The sequence below is a fragment of the Chlorella variabilis genome (assembly GCF_000147415.1).
Source record: "Chlorella variabilis unplaced genomic scaffold CHLNCscaffold_3, whole genome shotgun sequence".
NCBI lineage: Eukaryota > Viridiplantae > Chlorophyta > Trebouxiophyceae > Chlorellales > Chlorellaceae > Chlorella > Chlorella variabilis.
The window spans coordinates 2,162,069-2,182,846 of NW_005435085.1; the positions used below are offsets into that span (position 1 = coordinate 2,162,069).

At 67.5% G+C, this 20,778-nt stretch overlaps 5 protein-coding genes across 5 annotated transcripts in view; 2 read left to right on the forward strand and 3 right to left on the reverse strand.

Moving 5' to 3' along the window:
* The window catches only part of CHLNCDRAFT_140903 (hypothetical protein), a gene marked incomplete at both ends in the record, with an annotated part of 8,296 nt that extends 7,517 nt beyond the window's left edge, over positions 1-779 (reverse strand). The window contains 3 exons of the mRNA XM_005850970.1: positions 72-207; positions 370-473; positions 663-779. Of these exons, the coding sequence (XP_005851032.1) occupies positions 72-207; positions 370-473; positions 663-779 (357 nt within the window). The remainder of the gene's footprint in view (positions 1-71; positions 208-369; positions 474-662) is intronic.
* Positions 780-1,137: 358 nt separating this feature from the next.
* On the reverse strand, positions 1,138-2,218 carry CHLNCDRAFT_13184 (hypothetical protein; the record flags this gene model as incomplete). The annotated part of the gene is made up of 4 exons (XM_005850971.1): positions 1,138-1,271; positions 1,449-1,602; positions 1,785-1,917; positions 2,166-2,218. Coding segments are annotated over 4 exons (474 nt in total), but the record flags the coding sequence as incomplete, so codon positions are not given.
* Positions 2,219-2,746: 528 nt separating this feature from the next.
* CHLNCDRAFT_50474 (hypothetical protein) lies at positions 2,747-10,576 on the forward strand (the record flags this gene model as incomplete). Its single annotated transcript, XM_005850689.1, has 20 exons — positions 2,747-2,995; positions 3,108-3,838; positions 4,028-4,170; positions 4,270-4,442; positions 4,633-4,726; positions 4,903-4,959; positions 5,224-5,287; positions 5,451-5,515; positions 5,811-5,965; positions 6,154-6,273; positions 6,351-6,450; positions 6,597-6,712; positions 7,245-7,346; positions 7,555-7,608; positions 7,770-7,851; positions 8,016-8,146; positions 8,279-8,387; positions 8,796-8,906; positions 9,049-9,123; positions 9,309-10,576. The coding sequence occupies 20 exons, from the start codon at positions 2,747-2,749 to the stop codon at positions 10,574-10,576; spliced, it is 3,999 nt and encodes a 1,332-aa protein (XP_005850751.1).
* A 335-nt stretch (positions 10,577-10,911) lies between these two features.
* On the reverse strand, positions 10,912-14,425 carry CHLNCDRAFT_50475 (hypothetical protein; the record flags this gene model as incomplete). Its single annotated transcript, XM_005850972.1, has 6 exons — positions 10,912-10,925; positions 11,110-11,343; positions 11,501-11,676; positions 11,831-12,558; positions 13,590-13,786; positions 13,990-14,425. The coding sequence occupies 6 exons, from the start codon at positions 14,423-14,425 to the stop codon at positions 10,912-10,914; spliced, it is 1,785 nt and encodes a 594-aa protein (XP_005851034.1).
* A 604-nt stretch (positions 14,426-15,029) lies between these two features.
* On the forward strand, positions 15,030-20,630 carry CHLNCDRAFT_140907 (hypothetical protein; the record flags this gene model as incomplete). The annotated part of the gene is made up of 9 exons (XM_005850690.1): positions 15,030-15,652; positions 15,790-16,937; positions 17,065-18,367; positions 18,510-18,656; positions 18,863-19,001; positions 19,192-19,320; positions 19,540-19,975; positions 20,206-20,366; positions 20,514-20,630. The coding sequence occupies 9 exons, from the start codon at positions 15,030-15,032 to the stop codon at positions 20,628-20,630; spliced, it is 4,203 nt and encodes a 1,400-aa protein (XP_005850752.1).
* Between the last annotated feature and the right edge of the window lie 148 nt (positions 20,631-20,778).

A 20,778-nucleotide genomic window follows, 5' to 3' on the forward strand; every position in this document is an offset into this window, starting at 1 on the left:
CCGGGCATGGCGTCGAGGATGGAGTGGATCAGGGGGGTCTCCATGGGGCAGCAGATGCCCGCGGCAAACACGCGCGTGGTCTGCAGCAGAGGCGTCTCCACACCGCCGGCCTCCACCGCCAGCACGCCCCGGCTGCCGCCGCCAACCGACGCGTCCTCGTGCAGCAGCAGGCCGGCCCGCTCCTGGGCCGTGGCCTGGGAGGTGCGCCTGCGGGGAGGTGCGGCGGCGGGGGTGGTGGGCAGCGGAGGGGCGGCGGGGCGGTGCAGGGGGCGGAAGGCAGCCCGAGGCCTGCCTGCCTGCGCCGGCAGATGGCCATTGTTTGAGCTCGGGGCGACGGCCGCTTGCTGCGGGAGGAGGCGCCGGGCCCACCTGTGCTTGAGCGTGGAGGCGAGGCCGTGGCTGACCACAATTGGGCCGGTGCAGCAGCCGTGGGGGCAGCAGCTGTCGCTGACATGGTGCAGCTCGTCGTTCACCTGCAGGCAGGCACCGCAGGGGCGGAGAGGAGCTGCGTTCAGGTGGCGGTACTGGATTTCCGGTCGCCGCCGCCGCCGGGCCCGGCTGCCGTGGGGAGCGCGCAGGGCCTCGGTGCTCCCCAGCAGCGGTGCTGCGGCATTGGGCAAGGCGCCCTGCAGGCGGGAGCGCGCGGAAGACAAAACGCGCACCAGGAAGTCGTGGTGGTCGCCGTGCTCCACCGCCGGGTGTCCACAGCCGTCTCCATGGATGTGTCCGTTCAAATCCAGCGCATTGGTGGCCACCGCGCACAGGAAGGAGGCGTGCATCGCGCCAAAGCTCCAGGGCCGCAGGGAGGGGCGCAGGCAGCACAGGGAGACGCACACGGACCTGTCGATGCAAACCGAGCGCAAGAGGGTCGCCTGCGGGGGAGATGAAGGGAGATGCGCCCTGTCACCGCCCCGCTGGCTGGATCTCCTGCTTGGCGCGCCATTGCGGCCTGCGGCTCCTCAAAGATGACCTGCCCTTCAATGCCTTCGATGCCCAAGTTTACAGATGGGGCTGTTTTTCCCAAAAACACTGGGAATGTGCAGGGGTCAATGTCAAGGTGATAGGCCAGGCCCCTCGAGCCGCTCCTGCCGCACAGGATGCTGGTGCCCATGCAAGGTCTATTTACTCCAGCTACGTCTCTAGATGAACCACATACTCGGTCAGTCGCTGCAGGCTGCGCTGTGCGACGGCCTCCCCCGCCCGCACCGTCGGCGCCGCCTGCTTCACCTCCACCACCCCGTCCGCAACCTCCCAGCCCTTGCTCGCCGCCGCTGCAAGACGGGCATGGGGGGACAGGTAGCGACAACGTTGGAACGCGAATAAGGAGTGAGCGGCAGGTTGCCTTCACAAATTTAAACAGGAAACGGCGAGCACTTGCAGCACGCGTCCACGGCAGGAGGACACAGCGGCAGCAGCGGCAGCGCTGGCTCCAGCGCCGGCGCGCTCACCCTGCGCCGCCTCGGCCTCGCCGCACCCCAGCAGCGCCGCCAGCTTGCCCAGGCTGATGTTGGCGTAGGCTCGCCCCACCAGCTCCACCATCTGCCCCCGCCTCTTCTCCGCTATCGCCGCCACCAGCGGCTGCGCCTGCGGGCTCCAGCCAAACTGCGGGCGTGGGGAGACGCGGCAGGGGCGGTCAGCGAGCGGGGCAATGGCGGGGCGAATGGCGGGGCAGGGTGTGAGAGGATGCCTGGGGGTATGAAAACGCCATGTAAATGACACCTGGCTGCTCCCCGCTGCAGGCTACCCTGGGGAACCAGCCGCAGCTGGGCAGCAGCGAGCCCCACCTGCAGCGCGGTCCACACATGCTGATAGTCTTTGACCCACATCCGCTGCAGCAGCCCAAACGCCGCCTGCAGCTCCGGGCTGCCCTGCTTGATGTTGTCCGGCGTGCGCTTGTACAGGAACCGGGCATCCTCTCTGCGGGCGGCCAGGGCAGGGCAGGAGCGACGGGACACGCGTCGGAAGCGAGAGCGAGGGTCGAAAAGCAGCACGGGACTGGGGCTGGCAGGAGAGGTGTCTGCTGGTGCAGCCTGCAGCGAGCTCACAAGCATGCCCTTACACCCCAGCAAGCCCCATGACATGCTCCGGTGACACGTTCCGATGCTGGTGTGAAGCAAACAGGCGGCGACGGCGGCGGGGCGGCAGTGGCGGTGGGCGGCGCTTACAGGTTGGCGGCATAGATGTGCGCCAGCAGGTGCAGCGCGTGGGGCCATTGCTCCGAGGATAGCGCCGATGGAACCTGCAGCGGCACAGTGGGCGGGGCTGTGCGCCAGGAGACAGGGGGGCCTGCGGCGCGACTGATCGGGCCCATGCGCCGCGATCACCGCTTGTAACCTCCCTCCTCACCTCCAACTCTGCGTTGTCTAATGCTGTGGCCACCTCGCCAAAGCGCCGCTGCTCCAAAAGCTGGGCCACCGAAGCTAGGCTGGCCTGCATGGTGCCTGGGTGCCGTGGGAGCGATGTGGGGTCGTGCAATGTAAATAGAACGGCCCAAAGGCGCAATGCAACATCGCTAGGCCAAGGGGCAGGCGCAGCATGGACAGCATAGACCAAACATTTCTCTCTGGCGGGGCCTTCCCGCTGCGTCTGACTGATCCCCCTCCACTTTACATCTCTTGTATATGTACCGGAGCATGTTGGGGCTTGGTGCCATGCCGCCTGCAGGGCGCTGGCGTTAACCCCGCCTGCCTGCCATCTCCCTTGCCGTAAGCATCTCCTGCCATCCCTTGAACATCATCACAGCAGGATGTCGACTCCCGGGGGATCGGCAGGGCCCAGCAGGCGCTCGCAGCGGTCGATCCATCGTGGGGCAGGAGGGCCCTCTATCTATACCAGCCAGCTGATCCGATACAACGTGACTGACGTCAGGGGTCAGCCGGTCAGCGATAGAGAGTTACTGAGGAGCGGCACCAGCGCCCTAGCGCCCAGCGGCGGCAGCAGGAAGCGGCCTTACCTCGGCAGCAGCGCCGCACGACAGCAACTTGGCTCCAGGCCAGTCAGCAGGCAGCGCTCCCAGGTGGCCGTACCAGGCAGCAGCGGCGCCCGTTGCAGAGCAGCCGCACAGCGACAGCGCTACTGTGTCGCTGCCGCCCAGACCCGCCAAGCAGCCCCGCCTGACAGGCGGCAACGGCGCTGGCCGGCGCACAGCGGTGGCTGGTACCGCGGCGGCAGCACCACCCAACGGCCGTGTTCGCGGCGGCCCTGCTGCAGCGGCGACCCACAGCAGCGATACCATCAGCGTTGAGACCGCATCCAGCTTCAGCAGTGGCGCAACCAGCAGCCCCAGCAGGGGCAGCACGGGCACCGAATCCGAGCCTGCGCCTGCCCTGGTCCCGACGCCCCTCTCAGCCAGCGAGCCGGCAGCAGCAGGCGTGGGGCAGGGACTGGCGGAGCAGCCAGCGCAGCGCCTGGAGCAGGCGCTGCGGCCCGGCCCGGAGCACGGCGCAGATGAGGGTCTTCAGGATGACTCGTTCCTTCCCCCATGGGACGCGAATGAGCCGTCCCTGGGCAGCGGCGGCGCCCAGCTGGCTGCCGCCAGCGGCCATTCATCTGGATGCGTGGAGGGCGGGGACGGGCCTGCCGGTGAGGAAACCAGCGCACGCAGCGGCGGGAGCGGCGCCACCAGCGGCAGCTGCGGCTCGGGACCAGCAAGGTCCAGGGGACGGCGTGCGGCGGTGCGGCGCAGCGGCCAGCGGCGCGGCCTCGGCGCCGCGTCACAAGCTGCGGCTGGGCAGGCGGGGGCCTCTGCTGAGGATGAGGAGGAGGAGGGTGACGACTCTGATCCGCTGGTCAATCAACGGGACTGGAAGCTGGAAGCGTTTGGGGAGGACACCAGCAGGTGGGCGGGTGCGGCAGCAGCTGCTGCTGCAGGCCCCCACGTGGCTGCCCACTTCCACAGCGGGCTGGCAGCAGCGCCGGCTGGGGAGGGCGCTGGGTGCATGCAGGTATCCCTGCTGCCGGCCACCCATGCCCTGCCCGCGTCTGCCGCCCCGCCCGCCCCCGCCTCCGCTCCTGGGCTGTGCTGCAGCCAGGGGCGCATCATCCGGGAGCAGCTGCGGCGAGTGGGCCACAGGGGCATGCTCATGTGGCGGTCTGTGAAGTTTTTGGAGAGCCCAGACGACTCCACACGCTTTGTCACCTACAGGTACTGCCCAGATGTACCGACGGAATGTACTGCTGCAATGCACCGCCGCGACGTGTCCGCCGGGCGTTCAGCAGCGTGCCTCGGGCATGCCACCCCGCCTCCCCTCTCCTGCCACTTGCCCACAGCCTATGACGGCACTCCCGCCTGGTTCCCCGCCACCCCACACCCACCACGGCCTTCGTATACACCCGCCGCCGGCCTGCTGTGCAGCGTGGGGGACAGTGTGGTGCTGCCCTGGGAGCGGGAGCACGATCGGCGCGAGCCAGTGGCCCCTGCTGTCATCCTGGCCTTTGTGCAGGTGGGTGGGCCGCTGGGCTGCCTGGGGAGCGCGCCGCCGCCAGTAGGCCCCCCTCAATCGCGCTGGCCCTGTCGCTGCCACATGCTGGCCCCCACACACACCTTGCCGTCCCCACCTTGCGTGTCTGCCCCCCACCCAGCACCGTCATCAGTCCGCTGCTCTCCCCACCCCCCTCTTCTGGCTGCCGCAGCGGGCGGATGGGTTGGTGGTGACGGCGCTGCGCTGGGCCGACTTCTGGGAAGATATTGTGGGCAAGCCGGATGATCCGGTGCCCATCCCAGACGGTGGGTGGCTGGCCTGGCCGTGGACGGCTGCTGGGTCCATGCACACGTGCGCCCGCTGGGATACCTTGACGCACCATTTCGGCACAAGAAACGAGGCAAAACCCGCACAGGTCGCTGGGCTCCTGGCGCGCACCTCCACCCTGCCCATGCTGGTTCGGCGCCTCCCTTGCTTGCAGACGAGGCGCTGCGCGGCCAGAACCGCATCTTCATCCACAAGGTGGACCTTGCAAACCGTGAGTGCAGCCGCGCAGCGCCGCACTCTGTGCCCGAGGCGGCGCCCTCCCCGGCTGCCTGGAGCATGGCATGTGGCACAGCATGCAGCGTCCTGGGCGCAGCACCCAGATGCTGGCTATGCTGGCTATGGCTGGCTGGCTGGCTGGCTGGCTTTGCGCATATGGCGCTGCATCAGCAGCACGTTCCCACGTTGCTCATCGCTGCCACCGGGCTGACAGCAACAGCATTCTGCTGACGCAGCCCTTCTTGCCTGCCACATGCAGCGGACCATCTGCGCTTCATGTACAATGAAGGCACGCCTGCGTACATCATCCAAGGCCACTGCAAGTGAGCACTGCGCTGGTGGTGGCAGTCGGTGCCGCCGCGGCCGCGCCCTGCACCGTGCGCCCCTCGCCACGCTGCCGGCGCATGGGCTGCGCTGCTAAACAGCTTGTGAGGCCGCCCGCCGCACAGCCTGGCGCCTGCCGCACTATTGCACCGTGTTGTGCAGGATGATGCACAGGGCTGATGTGGAAGAGGCGTATGGCAGCGTTGAGGAGTATGAAAAGCAGGAGGGTGAGCCCGGGGACTGCCTCGCCACAGTGGTGTTTGCAGCGGCTTGCCACCTGCTGGTGTTGGTGCTGGTGGCGCCTGTGGCTGTGTCAGGGCCTGTGCCTGCGGCCGGCCCTCGTTGGACTGCTCAAAACCTGCCTGATCAATGCTTTCTCCAGGCCCGTACGCGTTTTGGTATGACCAGCAGCGCCCGCTGCGCACGCTGAGATTTGAGGCTGCGCCACGGCCAGGGCACACACTCCAGTTCAAGCGCCTCCAGCGTGAGCCTGTCACAGCTTTGTGGATGTGTGTGGTGCAGATGTGTGGGTGCCGCTAGCAGGCAGCCTGGGCCAGCACGCTATTGAAATAGCTGCCCTGCATTCATCTACCTCTGAAGCCGATGAGTTGGGGATGGTGGACGTGTTTGGCGGCGCGGGCTGCGTGTCCCTGGGCTTCAAGAAGGCCGGGTTCCAGGTTTACTGCTGCTGCATGCCGCAAGCTGCTGCAGCATGCCACGCGCAGCGCTAGCCCAGGCTGAGCTGGGGTGTGGCTGCCTGAGCATGCTGGGCCTCGCGCTGCACTTGGCATGCCGCACCGCCCGCCCTGGAAGGCGGCATGCCGCTGATTCGCACCCACAAGCCGTGCGCGCCTGTGGGTTGCAGTGGGTGTTTGGCGTTGAGCAAGACAAGGATGCATTCACAGCCTACTCCCGCAACTTGTATGAAGACTGCTATAGGGAGCAGCCTGGCTCGGTGGCCTTCAGGCCGCAGCCACTGGCAGAGGTGCGCCGGCCGCATGTGCAGTTTGGCATGCCCTTGCTGGCATTGAGCATGACGTGTGCGCTGCGCGTCGCTGCCAGCGACGGGTGCACCACCAGGCGCTGACCACCGTGCGCCCTGCCGCGGAGCTGTCCTTGCAGGCGCTGGCAGACACCAAGGCGGGCAAGCCGGGCTACCCAAGTAGGCATGCACAGCAGAGCTTGTTTGCTGCCAGGATGCTGTGCAGTGTTGGGTTTGCTGTAGTAGCGGTGTGGTCTTGCGCATGGGTCATGCGGGAAACTCCCCTTCCTCATGCACTTCCCTGGCGCATGGCTGGTATGCTGCAGGGCCCGGCCAAGTGGCGCACCTCCACTTCTCGCCGCCCTGCCAGGATCTTAGCTCGATCAACAAGAAACCCACCCTGGAGGACGTGAAATTGAAGGTCCTGGCCATTGCTGACCAGGTAAGGCAGGCAACAGGACATGCGGCCCCAGGCCAGGCCAGGCTTGCAGCTGGCGGGGCCCGCGCTTCGGAGCATGGCTTGGGCCATGGCAAGAGCTCTCAATTGGTCTAGGCTGGTGCATTCCCAACAGCTAGGGAGGCCTGGTTGCTGTGCCGTGGGCGCGCCCCAGGACTGCCGGCTTCTTGCTCATTGACCGAAGGCTGATGCATTCTCCGCAACCGCAGGTGCTGGAGCTGATACGCTTCTTGGGGCCCAAGACCCTCTCAATGGAAGAGGTTCCCCAGGCGAGTCGCTGGAAGCCAGCAGGAGGTTGCAGCTGGGCGCCTGCGGGGAGACCTCACCCGCAACTCATGGCCATGGCGCCTTGCGCAGCGCTGAGGCCCTGGCTGGGAGCTTTGGGGGGGTGGGGGGGGGTGGGGGGGGGCAGCCTCAAGCTTGGCAAGCCGCGTGCCTGCTGCCCACACCATAGTGCCAACCGTCTGCGTGACTGCCTGGCTTCTTCTGCCTGCCCGCCCGCTGGATTCCGCTGCAGTACTTCCGAGCCGTTTTCCGCGTGGCGGGCCCAGGCACCGACAAGGTGACGGTCAGGCCGTGGCTGCGGGTTTGTGCAGGCCTCCTTCGGATGGGCTACCAGGTGGGTTCGACAGGAATGCAGGAGATGCAAGTTGGGTGCGAAACCACTCTGGATCTGTGCGTTTGATCAACCGCATGCCAGATGCCTGCTGGGTGCGAGGTGCTGGACGTGTGTGCATCGGGGCTGCAGCTGCTGGCACATTGGTGTGTGAGCTCTGGTGGCCGCGTGTGTGACAGCTGCCGTTGTGGCTGCTGCTGCTGCTTCGCAGGTGGACTGGCGCTTGCTGCTGGCAACCAACTTTGGAGCAGCCAACCACCGCCTGGTGCGTGGCGGCTGGCTGCAGCCCAGCCAGGGCGCCTGGATGTGTTGCGACTTGCACTGTGCACGCAATCTCCTTGCTGCATGTTCGCGCAGCACTCTGTTGCTTCTGTCTGCTACCTTGTGCTGAAGGCGTGGCCTCGTTGCCTCCCTGCCCGCCTGCAGCGCTGCTGGATGCTGGCTGCACAGTCGGGCTACGAGCTGCCGCAGCCGCCAGTGCCCCGCTACTTCACACATGCCGACAAAGGTGCCACCTGTTGTGTGTGTGTTTGTGCGTGCGTATGTGCTCTGCGCTCAGCTGACTCGGCTCATTGTGACTGTACCACCTACTGTGCCACTTGGCTGCTGTTTGAGGTGGTGCGTTGTCACTGCCACGAGCCTAGCCCTGCGCTGCTCCCTGTGTCACTGCAGTGTGCTACGCCCGCTTGCCTGGATACGACGACCGCATGTTGGACTCGCTGGGGGACAAGGACGAGGGCGGCTGGAAGTCCCTGCTCGTCATTGCGCAGGCACGACGCTGCCGCATGCAGTCCATCCAGCCTGTGTGCTTTGCCTTGCCCCGCCTTGCCAGCAGGCCGCTTGTCTTGGCAGCTGGCGCGGCGCATGCTGGCCTCGTGCTCCTCGGTTGTTGACTCTAAGTTGGGTTCCTCTACAATGCTTGCCTGTGCAAGCAGGAGTCGCTGCCGGCGGCGGTGACGGTGGAGGAGGCGATTGGCGACCTGCCAGCGCTGGTCGGCCTGGGCGGCGGGCGGGGCTGGGGCGACATGCGGTATCCCGACCCCTGTCAGTTCCGCAGCCGTGCCGCGCCGACGTTTGCCGCCGGCTCACCTGCTCTGTTCACAGCTGCGCTGCCTTGCCCGTCCCACAGCTGCACCGTTGTTGCTGCATCTGCTGCGGGCGGCCTGGGTCGGCCCTTATCCGGCTGCGTGCGCCCCGCATCTGCTCCCATGCAGCCGACCAGCCACTGTCCTGCTTTGCCGCTTGGGCTCGGGATGGCTGCACGAAGCTCTCGTATCACGAGTGCAGAGCCGGCACCAGTGAGCATGCTGGATGCTGGGCAGCCGACTGGCAGTGTCTTCAGCCAGCTCTGCTGGCTGCTGCTGCCATCACCCCCGCCGCCATGCCCGCCGCCAGCCAGCCAGCATCGCTGCTGGACCCCCTTGATGCCGTGTGCGCTTGTGCTGTTTGCAGCCGGCAAGCCGTACCCTTGGAAGGATGCGGCACCCACTGTGTGCAGCAAGGACAATGCCGCGCTCTGCCCCTGCATTCACCCCAAAGAGCAACGCGTGCTGTCAGTACAAGGTGCGAGCCTGCCTGCTTGCCTGCCTCCTGCTTGCGCCGGCGCCCAGTCCTAGCTATCAATCAAGCAAGCAAGCAGTGCCGCTGAGGTGGAACCTGGCTGGCCATACCATGCAATTCTAGGCAGTGCCCACGTGCCCTGCAGAAAAAATGCGGTTGCAGGGCATCCCCGATAGCTTCCACCTGGCAAGCTACCTCAGCAAGCAGTACCTCCAAGTCGGTGAGTTGGAGCTCATGTACTGCACCACTGCTGTATCTCGGCCCCGCCTGACCAGACAGCAAGTGCACCATGGGTAGCCCGCCTGTTATGCAGCCAGGCTAAGTATGCATGCCTGCAAGGAAGCTAGACGGACAGCACGCAAGCACCAAAGCACGTCACTGCCACTGCCTCCCCCCTTGGTGCAGGCAATGCGGTGCCTGTGCCAATGGCTGTCGAGATTGCGTCTGTATGCTTCAAGGCGCTAACGGGGCAGGATCCACCCTACCAGCTGCCCCTGCTCAAGGGATTTGTAGGCGGGGTGCCGAACCCGGAGCGCGCTGCGCCGCAGCGGGTGCAGCAGGCTCAGCAGGCGCAGCAGGCGCAGCAGCAGGAGGACGAGGCCGATGCGGCAGCAGGGGCAAGTCCAGGCCCGGGATCGAGGCAGGATGCGCAGCAGCAGGCGGCAGGTGCCCGCCTGGCTGCGGCAGCAGGGCGCAACCGCACCATTGAGCAGGGGACAGCTGGAAAGCGACGCAAGCGGCACCAGCCCGCCAATGCTGCTGCTGTCGCTGCGGTAGAGCGCAAGGAGAGGGCAGAAGAGGCTGCCGCAAAGACGCAACGGCAGGAGCGCGAGCTGCGTCACCTGCGGCGGCGGCAGGGGCTGCCAGGTGGCGGCCAGCAGCAGGGGCAGCAGCAGCAATCTGTCCAAGTGGTTATTGACCTGCTCTCCGACAGCGAGGAGGAGGAGCAGGGCAGCAAGGGGCAGCTGCTGGAGGTGGGAAGCAGCGAGGAGCGGCAAGAGGAGCGCGCGGACAGCGAGGAGGAGGGAGATAGCCAGCAGGGCAGCGAGGAGGGCGGCACTCCCACCCTGCTTCCTCAGGAGCAGCAGCCACCGGAGCAGCAGCAGGAGGCAGATGGGAAGGAAAGGGAGGAAAAGGGGGGAGAGCAGCAGCAGCCAAAGCAGCAGCCAGAGCCACAGCCGCTGCACGCGGAGCAGCGGCGCCAGCCCGCCCCATGCCAGGGCCGGCAGCAGCAGGCGGAGCGGGAGGAGCCGCAGCCGCTGGTTCCGCTCGCCGCGGCCCATGTGAAAGCTGAGCCTGTGGAGCAGGCGCCGCAGCAGCGGGTCTCCTCATCCGACAGCGTCATTGACTTGGTCTCCAGCGAGGAGGAGGAGGAGGAGGAGGAGCGGCAGCAGCTGCATCAGGGGCGCCTGTCACCAGGCAGCAGCATCACTGCCGTGAGCTCGGCTGCAGCAGGCGTCAGAGCCAGTAGGCGCAGTGCTGGGGTGCACCGGCCGGGCGCACCGGCTGCGCTGCGGGGTGGAGTGCCTGCTGCTGACGCCGCGGCTGGCCACCTGGCAGCGGCGGCGGCAGCCAAGCTGGCAGCGGCGGCCGAGGCCGTGGCTCGCGTCAGAGAACACTTTGGCAGCAGGGCAGCCAGCCCCGCCCATTGGGGCCCAGTGCAGCCTGCCTAGCAAGAGCAGAAGGAGTGGCGGCAGCCGCAGCCACAACGCTAGCTGCAGTGTTCTACTACTAGACAGACCCGTTCAATTCTTTCAATAATGATTTAAGTACAACAACGTCATGCCATAATGGTGACAGATCACATTTATGTGTCACTGCCTCCTCATCGACTCTGCCAGCTTCCTTTGAATAGTTCTTTGTTGCGATTGGTGACGACAGGAGGGCGGTAGTCAGGGATTCTGTAACAAAACAGCATGCAACCAAAATGAAACCTCGCATTTAGCGCATGTCTTGGTGGCAGTCTGCGCACTAATCACAGTGCCCTTCCACAACAACCACTTCAGGCCTAGGCCTTGCGATCTGGAGGGCGCAAGCGGGCGGGGAGAGAGGACAGGACAGGGGCACAGTGACTTGGGTAGCCCTATGAGCACCCCGCCAGGCGCATGCTCACCCAACGCAGTCATGCCGACTGCTGCCCCCCTCATCATCAACACTGGGTGACCGGCACCCTGACCGCGGGGCACATTCGCCCGACATCACTCACTGTAGCCGACCACGTAGCCGGCGGCCCTGACCGCCTTGCGCCGAGGCTCGGTGCGGTAGATGGCGCAGCCCTTGGCGCTGATTTGGAACCGCACGCAGCCGGTGGCGATGCGGCACCGCTTGCAGCAGCCGGCATAGGTGGTGACGCCTGCCACCCTGTAGGCCGGCCTGTCGGTGAAGCGTGCTTTGCGCTTGGGCTTGGTGCACTTGCGCTTGAAGCAGGTGGGGCGGCGCGCTGCAGGGAGGGTGTGAGGCACGGGGAGTGTGAAGGCAGCAGAGGCTGCAGTGAGTCTTAAGCAGGTGGTCGGTTGCTGCCCCACCTGCCGGCGAGCAGGCACACATGTGATGTACAGGCATGCAAGCAAGCAAGCCAGGTGGCGGCGACCCCTCACCAGCGGTTGCGCTGGCTCCTTGCGAGGACGCGATGGGCAGGGCGCACTTCTCGCACAGGGATTTTTTTCCAGTGAGGCACGGCTCGCCTCCTGCGTACAGATCAGTGCCCACCAGCCTCTCTTCTGGGCGGCACTCGGAGTCCGCACAGACCCCGCTGGGCCCGGGCGCACCACGCCTGCGAGCGCCACAGCCACAAAGCGCGGTGGATGACGCACAGGCATTGGCTGCCGCTGTGTAGGCAAACAAATGGGGCCTGTGCAGCCGGAAGCAGGTGCTGCCGCCGCCTGCTCGCCGGCGCAGCTGCTGCACTGTGTTGCATGCTTGCTCACCAGGCGTAGCGGCAGTCGGCACACTCGATGCGCCCGCACAGCGAGCACAGCACTTTGCCGGGGCCGCCGGAGCAGGGGCTGCCAAAGTGTGGGTCGTTCAACACTGGGTTGCCCTGACCTTGGGGAATCATGGGGCCCGAGCGCATGGGCACAGTGACTGGCGTCCAGCCGGAAGGGCAGGTGCCTGCGCACTGCGCTTCGTTGTCGAACCACAGCATCGCGCAGTCTTCCAGGCCGCAGCGGTAGCACGTGACCTGGTAGTCAACACGTGTGTTTCTGACGTCCAAGTTGTAAGGCTTGTTGTTGAAGCCAGCAAGCTGCCAGAATTCGCCGTAACTTCGGCATGCCGCCACGGCGGCGTCCTTCTGAAGGGAGGGTATGGGCGCACACACGGCGGAACCGAGCAAGTTGGCAGGAGGCAGCGGCAGGGCGCTGCGCATCGGGCAGGTGCCAGCGCCGGGGGCGGGGGCCCCTGCTGATGCTACCACTGCCGGAAGATGCACATCTGCCATTCTCACGATTTCCGGGATGTTGGGGAAGACAAAGTCAGGTACTTTGAAACTGATTGTGTGCTCCACAGAAATGCAGCCGTCGGTGGCACGGAACGCGAGCACGTCCGCTGCGGTGATGGCTTGAGCCCGCGGGAAGAGCGCCGCCAGCACCAGCGCCGCCAGCGGCAGGGGCATCCGCCCCGCCGAGCGACTGGACAGCAGGGCCATGGAGAGGTCCTGCAGCGGTGGGGGCGCATGGATGGTGCTGCCATGGGTCAGGGGGGATCCACACACAGGGAGGACGAGAAGGACACCCGTGTGGAGGGAGTGGGCGAGAAGTGCTAGCGGGCCGCCAGCGGCAGCCCGCCCGCCGGATGCATCCTGGCCCGCAGCGAGGAGTGGGCAGGGGTCCACTAGGAGCCACAGCGGCGCCTTGCACGGCCGAATTCGGTGGCGCTGGGCACGCGCCCCGCCGACCGGGGCTCCAACCCCTGCCACACGCAGTTTCGGCACGCTGTCGAATGAGTTCAGGGTCACACAACCCAGCGCTGGGAGGGAACCCTGCGCTCCCAGGTGGATGGGGCGCCGGGGCCCAACCATGGCCATATCACAAGCCATACCTTCACAGCTCAGCGCTGCTTCACTGCCGCTGGAGAAAGGCTAGGGCGTGATCTACAGAGGAGAGGCTCGCCAGAGGCAATGTTGGATGCAATGAAAGCGGGCGCGACAGGAGGTGAGCTACCACCCCCGCTGCGGCTGCAGGCCCCATTGCCGAGAAGCCAAGGAATTGGAACATGCTAAGGCCTGCAACCAATGACGATGTGATAGTGGTGAAACTCAGGGCCTTGCAAAACGACGAGGTCTTAGGATCCAACAGCATCCACGCCGTGCTGCAAGGGTGCAGGAGGTGCTCCGCCACCTTGAGCACCAGTTCCATGGGGGTGCCAGGTGGAAGGTTCTCGCATTCAGGGGGTGTCTGCAGAAAGAAAGGGCCAGGATGCCCTGCCCGATCATGAGGCTGGAGCACTCTGGGCGGGGTGGGGCGCGCGGGTGCACTACGGCGGCAGCACGAGGGACGAGCGCCGCAGGCGGAGGGGCTGCTACAAGGCAGGCCAGCAGCTGCTCACCAGCCTGGGACCCTGCCACGGCAAGCCCGGCGCCAGCCACCGGCGTGTGCCCCCTCCCTCAAATTACGGTGCCAGGTGTCAGCTCTTACACCCGGGCGCAGAGGGGTCAACCCTGCACACCGACGCCTGCAGCGCCTGCACCTGAAGCCCCAGGTCCCCCAGCTGATTCTGCTGCCTCAGCACGAGCTTGGTCAGCTCCGCCAGCTGCTCCGCGTATGCCGCAGGCCGCTCATCTTCCTGCCTGGCGCGGGCGCCAGGCCCCTGCTCCGCTGCAGGGCTGCCAAGCGCGCTGCTGCCACCGCCGCCGTCACCGCTGCAGCTACCGCTGCCCAGGCCACCTGGAGTGGGGGGGTCGGCACGTCAAGCGCGTCAGAAAGTGCCGGCCAAGGGTGCTTTGCAGCACACACCTGCAATAGCAGCAGCCAGTGGCAACATATTTTCTGCAGGCCACCCTGGTGCAGCTAAGCCGGGCACTCGCCTGCATACTGGATGCCAAGCTGGTGCTGGGCAAGCATGGGGTCCTGCCAGCTGCCGAGGCCACCAGCCGCGCCCAGCCCAGCTACCGCTGGCGCTGCTAGCCCGTGCTGCCGCTGCTGTAGCGCCGCCTGCAGCGGCTGCGGCAGCTTGGCCAGCAGCGCGCGCCCCGCTGCCTGCAGCCCCTGCCCGATGCTCTGCTGTGCTGTGGGGCTCAGCATGATGCCCGCGCCCCAGCCATACCCCAGCATCATGCCGCAGCCAAAGCCGGCATCCAGGTGCCGCACCCCCAGGCCTCGCAGCCGGCCCCTGGCTGCGCCGGCAAAGCCGCCGGTCGCGGCGTTCAGGCTGCCCAGGCTGGCTGACAGGCTGGCTGACAGCTGGCCGAGAACCGGGATTGAGTGCAGGGCGACGGGTGTTACGATGCCCACGCCCACGCCGCAGCCCACAAAGAGGCCTGCCCCGGTGCTTCCCATACGCAGCTCCACGGGGGACCGGCCCATGACCTGGACGAGGGTGCGCAGGAGTCCTGAGCCTGCGGCGGCAGGGTGCCGGTGGTGGAGGCGGTGCAAGCGGTCGCGCAGGCTGCACGCCTGGGGCGGCGTGAGCGGGAGTGCGTGTCGTGGCGCATGCAGCTCTTCAACTCTGGCAGCAACCAAAGCGGAACCAGCAGCAGCAGGGGTTTGTGCAGCACTGGCGAGGAGCCAAATCACGCTGTCGCGAGTCTTAGGCGGCACCAGGCACCCACCTAGATATGGACCGACTTGGGGTGAAGCGGGGGATGCGGAAGCACGCTGCAACTCGCGGGAAGCGCGAGGAAGGCAGCGCTTGGAAGTGCAGGCTAGCCGCAGCACTCCTGCCAATGCTGATTATAAATTGCAACGCCGCACGGAGGAGATCGGCAGTCTGGGGCGGCGTTTCGCTTTGGGGAAGGGCCGGCGCTGAGCTGGCCTGACGAGGGCACCTTTGGCACTGCACCTGCAGGCTCTTGGACGGCCCTTTAGACCACCAGCAACCAATTGGCAGCTCGCTGCAGTTCCGCGGCAGCCTTGGGTTGCCAGCGTTGACTTTGTGCCGGGCGGTTTCGACGAGCGTGCAATTGACGCCATGCTCGGCAGCACCCGCTCAGGGCAGCAGGGACAGCGGGCCAGAGGCGCAGGCAGCGAAGCGCAGCAACCGGGGACAAGCAGAGCGCCGCACCACTCGCCAGGCGGCGGCGCCACCAACTACCGCGTCGTCTACAGCTCTGACGACTCGCTGAGCGATGGGGAGCTGCACGTGGAGCGGCGGCAGGGCAGCATCAGCGCCTGGTACCAGCGGGGGTCCGCCCCCACTTCCGAGGCAGCAGCATCCTCCTCGCCGCGGCATCAACCGGCTCGCCAGCGGCGCTCCCCGCGCCGGAGCACCAGCGCATCCTCTCGAGACAGCGGCAGCGAGGGTGCAGCGCCGCTGCGCAGCTCAGTCACCGTGGTGCTGCACGACCACGCCGGCGGCAGCCAGGACAGGGAAGAGGAAGAAGGCCCGGAAAGCCGGGGCTCTGGCGGCTGCGCGCCAGGTGGCGACAGCGAGGGCGGCGGCGGCCCTGCCAGCCTGGCAGTCGGGCAGCAGGAGCTGCAGGGCATGATCAATTGGGAGACCAACAACCTATTCGACTACCTGAGGGGCCTGTGCCAACAGGGAGATCAGGCTGGTACCAGCCGGGAGGCGCACCTTGGGCAGGGACAAGACAGGTGCCTCTTTCTGAGCTTTTCCACGCCTGCCAGGGGGGTGTTGCTCTTCGGCTGCCAGCCGCCAACCTGACAGTCGCAACGAGCCGGTGACCACCATGAAACATCATGCCTGGACTCCCCGCTCCCCTGGCCTGCAGCGAGGAGTGGGCCCGCCGCCTGTCGGCGCTGCGCCAGCTGCTGCGGGAGCGGGACGGCGAGGTGGCGGAGCTTCAGGGGCTGCTGGAGGCCCGGCAGGCGCGGCTGGAGGAGCAGGGGGCGGAGCTGGCGCGGCAGGCGCGGCGGGTGGCGGCGCTGGAGGAGAGCGGCGGTACCGCCCCGCTGGCCAGCTTCCCCACCTACACCAGCGAAGGGGAGCCGGCAGGAATGCAGCGGGACGAGTACGGCCAGGTGCTGCACAACAAGCGCCAGCTGGCGGCAGCCTACCAGCCTGCCGCCACCGCAAGCGACGCCTACTTTGTGCAGCTGCCCGCGCAGTCGTACGCGGCGTACAGCGGCTGCGGCTTCTGGCAGTCGGTGGCGGAGGCGGCGCAGCGCCGCCCGCGGCGGGTGGGGCTCGCCGCAGCCGCCCTGCTCCTCTTCCTGCTCATCGTGCTGTGCGCGACGCTGATCCCCGCGGCGCAGCGCCGCCGTGCCGCGCCGCGCTTCCTGGCAGCGCCCTCTCTGGCGGCCACTGGCGCCACGTGGATCGACGTGTCTGTACAGGTGGACAGGCCGGCGGTGGTCAGCTATATGGCGTTCAGGCAGGCAGACCTGAACACGCAGGTGCCGGGGCTGGGGCGCACCCTGTTGGAGCTGATTCAGGGCGAGGAGGTGCAGGCGGCGGCTGTGGTGGCCGCCTCTGCTCCGTCTGCCGGCGCGGCAGGCGCTGGCTTTGGCAGCAGCAGCAGCAGCAGCAGCAGCAGCAGCAGCAGCAGCAGCAGCGCGCAGCTCAGCGGCCTGCAGCAGCTAGCGGTGGCCTGCAGCTGGTCCAGCGCAGACGCCGCCACTGGCAGCGGGGGCAGCAGCACCGTATCTGTGCTGTCGGCTGCGCCAGCCGCCGACGCCGCCTGCACGGGCGGCGGCGGGGCATCGGCCCGCTGCGCACGCTGCCCTCAGCTGCATGACGGCACAGGCTACACGCTGCTGCTGACGGCGGTCGGCGCCAGCGGCAGGGGCTTGAGCGCCGTGCAGGTGGTGAATGCGGTGACTGGGGAGGCGGCTGTGAACGTGAATGGGCTGGAGCCACCATATGCCGACAACGCCACCGCCACCTCCTTTGACCTCCATTTCAAGCTCAATGCGCCAGGTGCCTGGTGCTGGCGTGGAGCGCACATGGCTTCCTGCTTGACTCAGCATGCTTTTGCACCAGGAAATCCGTGTTGCCGCCCCTATGTGTTTCATGCTTTTGGGGGGTGCCCGCCCGTCTCCTGCAGGCACGCTCTACTATGCCGTCGCCCACGCCCGGCTCTTTGCGCCGTACGGCGCGCGCCAGCTGGCGTATGGCGCCCTCACGCCCCCCAGCGCCGCCGTCGTAGCCGCCAACCCTGCCTCCTTCCTGGGCGGCCTGGTAGCAAATGGCAGCACCGCGGTAGCGGCCGCCGGTCAGTGGACCAGCCTGCGGGTGGATCCGCCGTGCGTGGCGGCGCTGTGCAGGGAGACTCTGCATGGGCTGCAGGGCGGCACCGAGTACCTGGTGTTCCTGGTGGCCGTGAACAACTATGGCGCGGTGGATCCCGCGCCAGCAGTCGCCGCCGTCACCACCGCCGCCGCCACGTCAGCGCCCGCCCTGCTGCCGCCCACCGCCCCCTCCAACATCTCTGACAGCGGCTTTGGCATGGCAGTCAGCATGGATGCTGCGGGCGGCGTGTACTTCTCGCTCCTTGCAGCCAAGCCAGGGGTCACTGTGGCAGCGGAGGCAGACGGCATCGCCGCAGGCAGCTGGGCCCAGATGGGCAGCCTGCTCCCTGGCGTCGACAGCCGTCGCCGGCTGCTGGGTGCAGCAGGCGGGGCAGCACGCGTTTTTACGCCGGCTTCTCCGCAGCTGCGTGCCCTGCTGGCAGGGGACTCGCCGGTACCGCCTGGTACGCTGGTGGCGCCCACTTGCTACCCCATGAACCGAACGTGCTTGCTAGAGGCGGGCGCAGCCTTTGCAGGGGTGGACGGCCTGGCCGGCAGCTTTGATGTGCTGGCCTCGGGCTGCACAGAGGTGCCGGAAGCGGGGCGCGCGGTGGCGCTGCCGCCGTTCAGCGGCCTGCAGAACGACACGCTGCACTACCTGCTGCTTTCCACAGAGGATACTGCGGTACCGCAGCCCAACCGCCTGCAGCCGCCGGCCGTGTTTGCGGTGCACACCGTGGACCTGTCGGCGCCCCGCCTGGCCTGCGGCTTCCCGGTGGCCGCCAACATCACCTCCACCAGCTTCTCCTTAGCTGCCATGCTCACCAAGCCAGGCGCCTCGGTCTTTGTTGTGGTGCTGCCCGCGGCGGCAGCCGCCACCCCGCCGACAGCAGACGAGGTGCTGCGCGGCACGGGCGCCGGCGGCGCCGCCGCGGCCGCCGCCGGCAACCTGACGCACTGGGGCTCGCTGCCCTGGGAGGTGCCAGGGGTGGCGGCAGACCCCCGCAAGCTGTGGGCTCCTGTGACGGGGCTGCAGAGCGGGGCCAACTACACCGCGTACCTGACAGTGACGGAAGATGGCGGCGCTCCGCTGCACGGCGGCGCCGTGGCGGCGCTCAGGTGGGCAACGGGCTGCCTCATTGCCAGCTTAAGCTTGCATCAGTCTGTTTCTTTGCAGTGCAGAGGACTGGCTCTACTCTCAGGGACCACTTGGCGCCAGCTCTCAGCATGCTGCCTCCCACTTCTCTTGCTTGCCTTGCAGCGGCATCCTCACACCCAGCACCGCGCCCCCCACCTTCACCCGCCTCAAGGGCCTGAACGCCAGCGTGGACGAGCAGCGGGGCACCTTCTCTGTGCAACTGTCTACCGACCTGGACCGGGCGGGACAGGTGTACTATGCGCTATACCGGTGAGGATGACGTGCCAGCAGTACCACCGGGCGGTACACCAGCTGTCAGTCCAGTCCCGCAGCATGCCTGCCTGCTGGTGCTGCCGGCTGCTGTGCTGGAAGGGGTCTGGCCGAAGGAGGGGCAGTGTGCTGCACTATTGCGCTGCGCCGACTTCACTCCCTCCTCCCTTCTTCCTTCCTCCCTTCTTCCTGTCCACACTCTGCAGCAACTACACCTGCATCCGGGGCGAGCCAACCGTGGCCGACATCGTGGCGGGCAACCCGCTGCCGCCCTCCGTGTGCAAGTGCGACGACGCGTCCTACTGCGCCCTGGTCACCGCGGGAAGCTACGCGGTACCTGGACAGGTACCGCGCGGGAGGTGGAGCCTGAGCCGCGCAGCTAGGCACCGCCTGGCAGGGGCATGCAGCAGCGCCGCGTGTGCTGCCGCCTGATGCGCCCCTCGCTGCCGCCTGAGCTCAGGCTGAGCCGTGCCGCTGACACTGCGCCGCGGTGACCTTCCCGCGTGTTCCCGCCTGCCGCCGCCGCCGTGTGCAGACGCTGAGCGCGGTGCACTCGGTGGGCGGCGAACTGTCGCCGCTGCCCTTCCAGTCGCTGCGCAACGCGAGCGAGGCCCAGCTCAAGTGCTTCCAGGGCGGGCTGGGCCAGGCCACCGACACCTACAACGTGAGTGCCTCCTGCAAGCGGGGGGGGAGACAGGAATTACTTCTATGAGCGGGGGCGGACAGGAAACACACTTCTGGGCTTGAAGCCCAGCTGGCGGGAAGCCCTGCGCTGCTGCGTGTGCGAAGCTACACAGCCGGCTGGGCAGGCACTTTGTGGTGCAGTACCAGCAGCAGGCCCTGCCACCCACGTGCATGCCAGAAGCGCACTTCCCGCCTGCAGATTTACCTGGTGGCCGGCAGCGCGCTGCCCACCCACACGGGCCTGGCCCCGCAGTGTGGCCACCTGGCGCAGGCGGCGGCCACGGCGGCCGCGGCGGCCGCCCAGCCAGGCGCCGACCCGGGCGCCGGCTGCCCCGCCGCGCCGCGCCTGGCCTGCGCCCAGGCCCAGCTGCGTCCGGATTCTCAGGTGCTGCAGGCCGGCGCCATCCAGCCCTGGCCCCTCAACGCCAGCGGCGGCGGCGGCGCCGGCCCGCTGGAGTGGCTGCCGCCGGCGGGCGCCGCCGCGGTGGGCCGCCCCGCCAAGACGCAGCTGAGCCTGGAGGGCGGCGCGGCGCCGGCGTTTGCCTGGGGCCCCGCCTTCCCTCCCGCCATGCGCACCGGCGGCAGCTTCGGCATGCAGTTTGCCCTGGACAAGCCGGCGCTGCTCATCTATGCAGGTGGGGTGCGGTGGGACGGGGCAGTGCATCAGCGTGGTCGGCGGCTGATGGGGGTGCTTGGCAGTGAGAGGGGGGCACCTGTGCCAGGCAGCATGTGTGGCTTGCCGATCGAGATATGCTCATCCAGGCGCTCTGCTAGCTAGCTTTAGCCTACAGCTGAGCTCGCTCTGCTGACAACACGCCACCCAGCGCCACCAGCCTTCCCCTGGCGCCCACCCCGCACCCTGCAGTCTTCCGCCCCATGCCCATCGACGCCAGCGGCAACCCGCAGGCGCCAGTGCTGATCGCCACGGGGAGGGTGCCTGTGTTCGATGCGGGGGCCAACGCCACCACCGGCGCCGTCGCCGCCTGCCCCTGGGCGCCCGGAGGCGCCATGCAGCCGCAGGCGCAGGTGGGGCATCTCACCCAGCCGCTGCCGCCGTGTGCAGCCGCTCCGCCAGCCAGCTGGCCGTGCACAGCCGCTACCGGCTCGCCTCGCTGGCGGATCAGGCGTGCGCTGCGGTGAGGGTGCCCGCCCGCATCCCGCCCTGCCCCGCAGTATTACATCACCTTCATCGCCCGCGACAAGTATGGGCGGATGGACGGCCTGTGCCCGGGGCAGCAGCCAGGCACGGCGCCTCGTGTATGCACCGACCTCGCTTTCACCTGGGTCTGAGCCAGGGGCTGGCCAGCAGGTGGCCGTGCGGCGCTGACCAGATGGCATCCCAGCGACCCTCGGGTGGTGGCTGACTGACGATTCGCTTGCTTGTGATCAAGAGCTGGGACTGGTCTTACACGTATTTTATTTGATTTGCGAGCCACAT